The sequence below is a fragment of the Coregonus clupeaformis genome, unplaced genomic scaffold, assembly GCF_020615455.1.
Source record: "Coregonus clupeaformis isolate EN_2021a unplaced genomic scaffold, ASM2061545v1 scaf4681, whole genome shotgun sequence".
NCBI lineage: Eukaryota > Metazoa > Chordata > Actinopteri > Salmoniformes > Salmonidae > Coregonus > Coregonus clupeaformis.
Genome location: NW_025538135.1, coordinates 4,748 through 16,403, shown reverse-complemented (window position 1 = coordinate 16,403; position 11,656 = coordinate 4,748). Strand labels below are relative to the sequence as shown.

Here is an 11,656-nt window from a genome sequence, read left to right as displayed (position 1 = left end):
CGCTCATTAATAACTCATTAATAACTGATATAATAATATCTCAAGGTGAAATTATTTCTGGCTAACAAGTGCTGGCGACTAAGGGGGTTCTTTCTTACCCTGCTAGCATTAGGTGGGTGACGAGATAAAGAGAACTAAGCACTCACACACTTTTTTTCCCGCTTCTTTTTTTTAGGCATGGCAATATCTGGGAACCTGTCAGGCAGAGAACGAACAAGAGTTTGCAGCCATCAGTGCCCTCCGCAGGTAAAGAGACGGAATAGCAGCCTCACTGACTGGAGAGAAGTCCCTGGTTATGTCCCAAGTGGCACCCTATTCCCTATATAGGGCACCCATAGGGCTCTGGTCAAAAGTAGTGCACTATATAGAGCAGGGGTGTCAAACTCATTTTGACCCGGGGGTCACATTCTGTCTTCAACAAGGTCCGGAGGGCCGGACTGAAAATGTGTTCTTTCCTTGCTGTCAATAAATGGTCCTTTGTTAACCTCTATGGGATTGGTGTCCCATATATGGGACGGTTGAGCTAACATGCGCTAATTTGATTAGCATGACTGTTGTAAGTAACAGCAAACTTTCCAGGACATAGACATGTCTTATATGGGCAGAAAGCTTAAATTCTTGTTAATCTAACTGCACTGTCCAATTTACAGTAGCTATTACAGTGAAAAATTACCATGTTATTGTTTGAGGAGAGTGCACAACAACAAAAAACTTGTCACGGCAACTGGTTTGATACATTCACCTCTGAAGGTGGGTTCTACAGTTTGAACCCCTGCGGTCTCTTGCTCCACACCCACCCCACCCGGCCATCTAGATGTGTGAAAGTTAGTGTATAAGCTAATGATCCATCAGGTATGACATTCCTGGGAGTGTGTATACTTACACATTTTGTATTACCATATAATTTTTGTATGTTATGTACTTGAAAATGTATCAATTGACCAATTTGGCACATTTGGGCAGACTTGATACAAAATAGTCCAGTATTGCAATGCTTCACTGGATCAATCTGAAACTTTGCACACACACTGGTGCCATCTAGTGGCCAAAATCTAAATTGGGGGAGAAAGAGAAAACGCATGTTTTTTTGTTTGTATTATCTTTTACCGGATCTAATGTGTTATATTCTCCTACATTAATTTCACATTTCCACAAACTTCAAAGTGTTTCCTTTCAAATGGTATCAAGAATATGCATATCCTTGCTTCAGGTCCTGAGCTACAGGCAGTTAGATTTGGGTATGTAATCTTAGACAAAAATTGAAAAAAGGGTCCAATCTTTAAGAGGTTAATTGTTTTTTTATGCTCCCTGATTGTCTAGCTTTTGTTTCGGTGATTGTTAGCAAGCTGGACAGAGTGAGGAAACTGTATAAATGTAGGTCCATTATCAACTGAACAAAAATATAAACGCAACATGAAACAATTTCAACGGTTTTACTGAGTTACAGTTCATGTGGTCCTCTGTAGCTCAGCTGGTAGAGCACGGCGCTTGTAATGCCAAGGTAGTGGGTTCGATGCCCGGGACCACCCATACACAAAAAAATGTATGCATGCATGACTGTAAGTCGCTTTGGATAAAAGCGTCTGCTAAATGGCGTATTATTTATTATTATATAAGGAAATCAGTCATTTGAAATAAATTCATTAGGCCCTAATCTATGAATTTCACATGACTGGGAAGGTGCGCAGCCATGGGTGGGCCTGCGAGGGCATATGAGCCAGACCAACCCACTGGGGAGCCAGGCCCAGCCAATCAGAATTACTTTTTCCCTACAAAAGGGCTTCATTACAGACAGGAATACTCCTCAGTTTCATCAGCTGTCCGGGTGTCTGGTCTCAGAGATCCCGCAGGTGAAGAAGCTGGATGTGGAGGTCCTGGGCTGGCGTGGTTACACGTTGTCTGCGGTTGTGAGGCCAGTTGGACATACTGCCAAATTCTCTAAAACAACATTAAGGTATAGAAATTAACATTAAATTCTCTGGCAAAAGCGCTGGTGGACATTCCTGCAGTCAGCATGCTAATTGCACACTCCCTCAACTTGAGACATCTGTGGTATTGTTGTGTGAAAAAACTGCACATTTTAGAGTGGCCTTTTATTGTCCCCAGCACAACATGCACCTGTGTAATGATCAGTGGTGGAAAAAGGACCCAATTGTCATACAAGTAAAGATACCTTAATAGAAAATGACTAAAGTGAAAGTTACCCAGTAAAATTCTACTTGAATAAAAGTCTAAATGTATTTGGTTTTAAATATACTTAAGTATCAAAGTAAATGTAATTGCTAAAATATACTTAAGTATCAAAAGTTAAAGTTAAAGTATAAATCATTTCAAATTCCTTATATTAAGCAAACCACACGGCACCATTTTCTTGTTTTTTAAATTTACGGATAGCAAGGGGCACGCTCCAACACTCAGACATAATTTACAAACAAAGCAGTTGTTTAGTGAGTCCACTAGATCAGAGGCAGTAGAGATGACCAGGGATGTTCTCTTGATAGATTTGTGAATTAGACCATTTTCCTGTCCTGCTAAGCATTCAATATGTAACGAGTACTTTTGAGTGTCAGGGAAAATATATGGAGTAAAAAGTACATCATTTTCTTTTGGAATACAGTGAAGTAAAAGTAAAAGTTGTCAGATATAAGTAGTAAAGTACAGATACCAAAAAAAACTACTTAAGTAGTACTTTCAAGTATTTTCACTTAAGTACTGTACACCACTGGTCATCATCATGCTGTTTAATCAGCTTCTTGATATGCCATACCTGTCAGATGGATGGATTATCTTGGCAAAGGAGAAATGCTCACTAACAGGGATGTAAAGATATTTGTGCACAAAATTTGAGAGAAATAATAAAATAATAAATTTTGTGCATATGGAAAATCTTTTATTTCAGTTCATGAAACATGGGACCAACACTTTACATGCTGCGTTTTGATTTTTGTTCACCGTTTTGATTTTATTTGTCGGTCATTTTAAAGTATATATTTTTTGTTTTAGTAAAACCACCCATGGGCCTCATTGAATTGGCTTGTATGTTTGACACCACTGAAATAGAGAACAAGGGTGCCTTTTGGGACGTAGCTCCTGTGTGACATTAAGAGTATGTCATGAAGTATGTACTTATATTTTATTTATGAATACATGTTTTATGTGTGGCTTGAATAGAAAGATGCTATGATAAGCATGAACTTGGGTGGGAAATGGGAAGTCCTTGAAGTTGCATGATGCCTGTGACGACTTGTTGCCGTAGTGTTGGCTGACATTTTCTTGGGTTCTCTCACCTTTCTCTCTTTCTTCTCTCTCTTGCTCTCTCCTCTTCTCTCGCTGTTAGATGCATAGAGTTGAAGAAGGACAACCTGACTGCTCTGATGGCACTGGCCGTCAGTTTCACCAACGAATCGCTGCACAGGCAGGCCTGTGAGACCCTTCGCGATTGGCTGAGGCACAACCCCGCGTACCGGCCAGTCTTGGAGCAGAGTGAACGGGAGCGAGAGAAGGACGGAGAGGCCAGAGAGAGGGAGAGATTTGGCTCACTGCTGCCAGAGTGAGTGGACCTTTTCATTGTGTACAAATGTGGTGTGCATGTATATTCAGCATATACTTATAACTCTTAATCAATATAACACAAAATGAAAGGCAGAAAGATGCTAAATATGCAATACAGGAAGTTCTTCTGTATTTTCGAATGTTTTATAAGTTACGAAAACATGGATTATATCTGTTGATTTAACAATTGTAATATTTTAAGCCATCTCCCTCCTTCTTTTTCCCATTTCTGTGCCTCCCTCCCCCACTCTCAGATCTTTGTTTACAGAGGTGCAGTCCCTGTTCCTCAGTGCGGCGAACTCTGACCCCGCCCGCGTCGACCCCCAGCTACAGTGTGGCCTGGGAGTCCTCTTCAATCTGAGCGGGGAGTATGACAAGGCCGTGGACTGTTTCACTGCAGCCCTCTCTGTCACACCACAGGTACACTAGTAGGTTATCCACTTCAGAGCAGTAACTCTTACCAATCTGTGGTTCATGTGTGTGGAGAATAAACACACTTGATTATAATTTGCTTAACTTTATACTATTTAAATAAAATGGATGAATTCAAAGGTGTTCGAATACATGCATCCTTCCTTGCTTACTTCCTTGAAGTAATTTCTGATCTGTATGCTACCATTACCTGAAAGCAATTGGGGCCACGTCATTGTAAAAATAATTGTGAGCAACCTTTTATTTTGTTTTCAGAGGGGGGGTTATAGGTACAAAAACAATCAAAGAAATGCATACAAAGATAACCCCAAACCATCTTAAAGCCAACATTTGTTTCGCAGCAGTGCTGCCTGCCAGCAGTAATCTTCTCTGATTGATTGAGATATTCAAGGGGCTATAATTGTTAAGTAACATAATAGATGCAAAGCGTGGAATATTTTTATTCATGCACTTCGAAATGAATATTTTTACTTTGCCCCAGAAGCATTTAACTGCAGCGCACTCCCACATCATATGGAATGTGCCAACCTGATTTAGGGAACATTGAACAGTTGGGGCCAATTTCATCGTAAAAATGTCTCCTTGGTGTTAAATACAGTCTGAACAAACTTAAAATGTATAAATTCATAGTTCGAATTATGGGATGCCAAGGACATATTTTTCCATATTCTGTTCCAGTTAAAGGGTTGTTCAGATTCAATTAGATCTGTGGACCATACCTCATTGTTTTAATCATAGACTGTCAAATACTTAAAGGAAGGAAGGAGACGGGAAATGCATTCCAACAGGGTCTGCTACTTTCCTCCTCTTCAAACAGTATGTCTAACCACACCCTTCCCCCTTTTTTAACACTCTTTCCCTATTCAAACTGAAACTACCCCTCCCTAGTCACATGTAGCATTTACCCTCCTCTGCTTCTGTGATTGTCCTTCCTTATTCACAGACACTAACTACCCCCTCTTGAACTACTTTACTCAGCTCACCTTTTGTGTCAATGAACTGATTTACTCGCTCTCTCTTTCTCACACTCTTTCTCTTTCTCACTCTTGTCTTTACCGCTGTGGTGGGAGTCTGAGGTGGGCTGTTCTGCTCTCTTCTTTGGGGGAATGGCCAGCTCTCTCGTGTCACACCTCAGCTTTCTCACTTCCTCCGTCTGTGCTGTTTCTCGATCTCCTGCCGGAGTTTTCTTACCACAGTGCAGACAAGTCATCCAGACAGCCGTCTCTCTCCTCCTTCAGCTCTCTGGGTCTTGTTGAGGGGGTATTGTTGTGCTGGTCTTTGCTGTCTCGAGTGTTCTCAACAGCTCCTTGAGCTGCGCCAGATTTAGCTCCAGCTGGTGCATTTCTCCCTCATATCAATGCAGGAGCAGTGCATTTGTGGATCCTGGGTTTGCTCAGGGCTAGGGGAGTGACACTCCTCTTGGGGCTGCTCGTCTATGGGGTGGGAGTGTGGTCCAAGGGGGAGCTTCTTATGCTGTGCTCTCTCTGATCTTGTAGAAGTCCTGCTGAAAACGGTTTGAGGCTGCCCTGCACCAATACTGTTCCAGATCTGTACAGGTTGACATAACCTTTGTCAGTGTCAGTGTCTTCGTTGTCCATTATTCTTAGTTTCCACCCTTTGCTCATACCCTCTTTCTTAACAGAAGGATAGTGTGCTCTTATAGCACTGTGCCATGCAAGGGGATGGTCTGTGAGGAAAATTAAGTGTATGATCCCCGCTTTGTAAGAGTCAGCAAATAGTGTCTCCTGATTGTCCTTAAGCTTCTGTTTGTACTGTTTCCGTGCATTCTCATGTTTAATTTCCAGAGGGTACTGTATTGGGCCTCCTGTAGCTCAGTTGGTAGAGCATGGTGCTTGCAACGCCAGGGTTGTGGGTTCGATTCCCATGGGGGGCCAGTATGAAAAATGTATGCACTCACTAACTGTAAGTCGCTCTGGATAAGAGTGTCTGCTAAATGACTAAAATGTAAAATGTATTGTGATTGCCTCTGCACAGAGGTGGGGGAAACTGTGATGGTCTGATGCCATTGTTGGATTCAAGGGCTTTCACACCTCTCACTTCACACCACAGTGTGCAAATGCCGTTGCAGCCTGGACATCTGTCCTGAGTCTGTATAGTAAGATATCTAGAGATTACTATAATGTATTTTACTTCTTGGTTTAGAAGTACAGTGGGGAAAAAAAGTATTTAGTCAGCCACCAATTGTGCAAGTTCTCCCACTTAAAAAGATGAGAGAGGCCTGTAATTTTCATCATAGGTACACGTCAACTATGACAGACAAAATGAGAAAAAAAAATCCAGAAAATCACATTGTAGGATTTTTAATGAATTTATTTGCAAATTATGGTGGAAAATAAGTATTTGGTCAATAACAAAAGTTTCTCAATACTTTGTTATATACCCTTTGTTGGCAATGACACAGGTCAAACATTTTCTGTAAGTCTTCACAAGGTTTTCACACACTGTTGCTGGTATTTTGGCCCATTCCTCCATGCAGATCTCCTCTAGAGCAGTGATGTTTTGGGGCTGTCGCTGGGCAACACAGACTTTCAACTCCCTCCAAAGATTTTCTATGGGGTTGAGATCTGGAGACTGGCTAGGCCACTCCAGGACATTGAAATGCTTCTTACGAAGCCACTCCTTCGTTGCCCGGGCGGTGTTTGGGATCATTGTCATGCTGAAAGACCCAGCCACGTTTCAGCTTCAATGCCCTTGCTGATGGAAGGAGGTTTTCACAAAAAATCTCACGATACATGGCCCCATTCATCCTTTCCTTTACACGGATCAGTCGTCCTGGTCCCTTTGCAGAAAAACAGCCCCAAAGCATGATGTTTCCACCCCCATGCTTCACAGTAGGTATGGTGTTCTTTGGATGCAACTCAGCATTCTTTGTCCTCTAAACACGACGAGTTGAGTTTTTACCAAAAAGTTCTATTTTGGTTTCATCTGACCATATGACATTCTCCCAATCCTCTTCTGGATCATCCAAATGCACTCTAGCAAACTTCAGACGGGCCTGGACATGTACTGGCTTAAGTAGGGGTACACGTCTGACACTGCAGGATTTGAGTCCCTGGCGGCGTAGTGTGTTACTGATGGTAGGCTTTGTTACTTTGGTCCCAGCTCTCTGCAGGTCATTCACTAGGTCCCCCCGTGTGGTTCTGGGATTTTTGCTCACCGTTCTTGTGATCATTTTGACCCCACGGGGTGAGATCTTGCGTGGAGCCCCAGATCGAGGGAGATTATCAGTGGTCTTGTATGTCTTCCATTTCCTAATAATTGCTCCCACAGTTGATTTCTTCAAACCAAGCTGCTTACCTATTGCTGATTCAGTCTTCCCAGCCTGGTGCAGGTCTACAATTTTGTTTCTGGTGTCCTTTGACAGCTCTTTGGTCTTGGCCATAGTGGAGTTTGGAGTGTGACTGTTTGAGGTTGTGGACAGGTGTCTTTTATACTGATAACAAGTTCAAACAGGTGCCATTAATACAGGTAACGAGTGGAGGACAGAGGAGCCTCTTAAAGAAGAAGTTACAGGTCTGTGAGAGCCAGAAATCTTGCTTGTTTGTAGGTGACCAAATACTTATTTTCCACCATAATTTGCAAATAAATTCATTAAAAATCCTACAATGTGAATTTCTGGATTTTTTTTCTCAATTTGTCTGTCATAGTTGACGTGTACCTATGATGAAAATGACAGGCCTCTCTCATCTTTTTAAGTGGGAGAACTTGCACAATTGGTGGCTGACTAAATACTTTTTTTCCCCACTGTAGCTTCAGACTGAACATCTACTCACTCAGTTGCAGGTTGGGTGGTATTTTCAGGTTTCTCCGGAGCTCCTTCTGCTGATTGTTGGTTTGCTATAAAGTTTGCTGGATAGTCCTTGGCAGGAAGTCGTTTTTTCCAAAATCAAGGTTGTATGTTTGAATTTTTCAATTTGGAGTGAAGGTTTCTGTATAAGTCCTTGTGGAAAAAATCAAAATGTATCCAACTCTAATTCAAATTGTTAGCAAAAAAGTCAGGAGCTCATGACCTCTGTCTGTCTCCCTCTCTCTCTCAGGACTATCTGCTATGGAATAAACTGGGCGCCACCCTGGCCAATGGAAGCCGCTCAGAGGAGGCTGTTGCCGCCTACAGGAGGGCGCTGGAACTGCAGCCAGGCTTCATCCGCAGTCGGTACAACCTGGGAATCAGCTGTGTCAACCTAGGAGCCCACAGGTGAGAGGGAGAGCCTTTTGTGGCCAGAGATGCAACATTTTGTAAGAACAAAATTCACACAACAGTTTTTTTTTTTTTTTATATATAATGTTTGATCCAAACCACTTGAAACACTGCACTTTCTTATGTACGTCAAAGGTAATTTTGACTTTACATTTACATTTTAGTCATTTAGCAGACACTAACTTACAGTTAGTGAGTGCATACATTTTCATACTGGCCCCCCATGGGAAACGAACCCACAACCCTGGCGTTGCATGTGCCATGCTCTACCAACTGAGCTACAGGGGACCTTTACATAACGTATTGACTTTATTCACAATATAATAATACAAATCTTTTGGATGCACCACAATGACACTTCCAAGTTAACCCCTATTCTCTTCCTGGTTCACAGAGAGGCCGTGGAGCACTTCCTGGAAGCCCTGTCCCTGCAGCGGCAGGCGTCGGGTGAGACGGTCGGTGCAAGCCGGGGCCCGGGGGGCGCCGCAGCCACCATGATGTCCGACAACATCTGGTCCACCCTGCGCATGGCCTTAAGCATGATGGGAGAGAGCTCGCTATACGCGGCGGCCGACCGGCGAGACCTCGACACGCTGCTCTCCCACTTCTGTCAGAGGGAGGGGGAAGCGGTGGGGGAATGAAGGCGTGGGAGGGCCGAGGGAGGGAGAGGGGCAGGAGGAGAGGTGATAGAGTGTGAGTGCTCACTTACGGGAGGAAGGTGTCTGGGAGAGGTAGATAGAGAAGTCCCCTCCACAAACAACCCCCTAGCCCCTAACCCTATAGGCACTTCATATAGATCTGAAATGATTGGATAGGTAAAAACAACACGGAAGTAGCTCCATACGTAGCATTTCTGCCATCTTGCTTATAACTATCAGGGTTGGGGTCAGTTTACTTCCTGAATTGAAATGGAACTGACTCCAACCCTGATACCTATCCAATCCTTTCAGGAAGAGAGGGAGGATGATGTGTGACAAGGGGAGTAGTCTGAAAGGGAGGAGAGGTGAGAGAGACATTTGTTGTGACTATCAGCAACAAAGGGAAATGCGGAGTATACACCAGGTGTATTGAATACATACTATTTCCTCCCCTGATCACTCTAACATAGCCTGGTTGCCAGTTGGTTACTTCATTGTCATTATCACGTTTGACACAAAGCAGAAACAGACTGGCACACAGGCTAGTTCCCAAATGTCTGGTTAGTTACCCTCTGGTGCAGGGACGTTCTTGTTGTGTTCCTCATAATCAGAGGCATCATCATGCCTTTGAAACTGAGGAGGCACGTGACTCCCTTAGTTTCACTCAGCCCTATGAACTAAGGATGTATACTAGTGCAAAGTTTGTACCTTATGTTTTCCAGAGGGAATAAAACACTGACGTGGTAGAGCAAAAGATCAAGTTGAGATTAATGTTACTGTAATGTATAGAAAAGATAGGCCCATGTTTGTTTGGAGGATCTTTGTTTTTCCTGTTTTATTCCCCCATGAAAATAGAAGTTCAAAGTTTGGATTAGTCGAATACTTAGCAAACCTGGCTTACTGATTACGAATCAATTGCTGAAGATAAAAAGAGACCATTAGAGTAATATAGATATCTGGTTTTGGAGCAGGGGTGCTGAACTCCGGTCCCTGAGAGCCATAGTCTGTTGGTTTTTCGTTATTTTATTTTGATCAGAGAATGAATTATACTTGGGTACTCAGTCCAATCAATGAAGTACTCGAGAGAAAGGAAAGAGTGCTGACATGAGTTGTACACACCAGAGTCGAATTCACTAGTAGGAACCCAACGGAAGCAAACGGGGAGGGACCTACCTGAATTTGTCTGATAAGAAACGCTTGTTTTCATTTTCTGTTGCTACGGTGTGAAAGAATGAATGTGACTCAGCTTTGGACAGAGGATGACATCAGTGCAAAGGTGATGGTGTACCGAAAGAGGGGTCTTTGCACTCCTTCCCTCCCTCAACCCTTTTTTCTTCAGTCAAATGCTCTTGTTGTAAAATAATTAGCTTAATTGTAAAATAATGCTTTTTGCCATATTGTCTGTATGATAATTATTGTACTGTTTTCAAAATAGTTAACCAGACTGTAATAATTATTAATGTGATATTCAGCAATAAAGCTCTGACTCCAAAAATGCTCTCTCATTGATTAGGCCTACTTTTCATGTTTGTGTGAAAGAAAGGGCAGTATTTCCCATATTTGTATTTTTCCTTGACCAGTTGCAGGATAGCAGACCCAAATAGACCAAAAATACAAAGGTTTAGGCTGCTTTTACAACACGAAACAGCAAATGGTCAATGCAGTTAGTTAATTCAACCTAGAGTATCTGCTAGAGGGACTACTTTGTATTGCACATATCCAGCTCTTTCTATGAATAGTAAGTAGCACACAACAAGTGGACAAGTACTTGAAAGGACGAAGAGCTAAGAATTCGGCATTCAAATATGTTGCGTTGCCCAACATTGACGATTATCAAACAGGATCAAGTTCAAATGTATGCCAGCGATTTCTATCTGCCAACGTAAATCATCATAGCTGTACCCGTCTTGAATCAGACTTCCACTTCCCCTTGTCAAGTGAAGTCATATGTTTTTAATAGAGTTGGGGCAAATTATTTTTCATTTCAGTTAGGGGATAGAAAGATAATAGGATTTTTTTTTTTTTTTTCATTATTATGAGTTGAATTCCAAGTCACTTTCTGAATTAGACCCCAGCCCTGGTATTTACCCTTGAGCATGTAGTCATATGAGTTCTCATGGTTGCCCTTTAACTGTGACATATACTTTTGACCCTGCTGTGAACTCTTGGCTTCTCCTCCTTCGATTATCAACCCCAATTAATTTGTAGCAAATTTAAACTCATCCTCACCCCTCCCAAAACAAAAACCCACAAAATGCCTCACGCATTTCTTGGAGGAGAGTGTACAAAACATTAGGAACACCTGGTCTTTCCATGACAAAGGCTATCCAGGTGAATGATATGATCCCTTATTGATGTCAATTGTTAAATCCACTTCAATCAGTGTAGATGAAGTGGAGGAGACGGGTTAAAGAAGGATTTTTAAGCCTTGATACAATTAAGACATGGATTTTGTATGTGTGCTATTCAGAAGGTGAATGGGCAAGACAAAATATTGAAGTGCCTTTGAACGGGGTATGGTATAAAACGGGGTACCGGGTGAAATGGTTTGTGTAAAGAACTGCAATGCAGCTGTGATTTTCACTCTCAACAGTTTCCTGTGTGTATGAAGAATGGTCCACCACCCAAAGGACATCCAGACAACTTCACACAACTGTGGGAAGCATTGGAGTCAACATGGGCCAGCATCCCTGTGGAACGCTTTCAACACCTTGTATAGTCCATGCGGGACGAATTGAGGCTGTTTTGAGGGGAAAAGGGGGAGGGGGTGTTCTTCATGTTTGGTATATTATGCCATGGCACATTTTCACTTCAC

General features: G+C 42.4%; 1 protein-coding gene across 1 annotated transcript; it reads left to right on the top strand.

Annotated features, from left to right (window-relative positions):
• The first annotated feature begins 165 nt into the window (after positions 1-165).
• Positions 166-10,338, top strand: LOC123490765 (peroxisomal targeting signal 1 receptor-like). Its single transcript, XM_045220639.1, has 5 exons — positions 166-246; positions 3,338-3,550; positions 3,807-3,972; positions 8,043-8,200; positions 8,598-10,338. Exons 2-5 carry the CDS (start codon positions 3,375-3,377, stop codon positions 8,842-8,844), a joined length of 747 nt encoding a protein of 248 aa, XP_045076574.1. The 5' UTR covers positions 166-246; positions 3,338-3,374; the 3' UTR covers positions 8,845-10,338.
• The last annotated feature ends 1,318 nt before the right edge of the window (positions 10,339-11,656 follow it).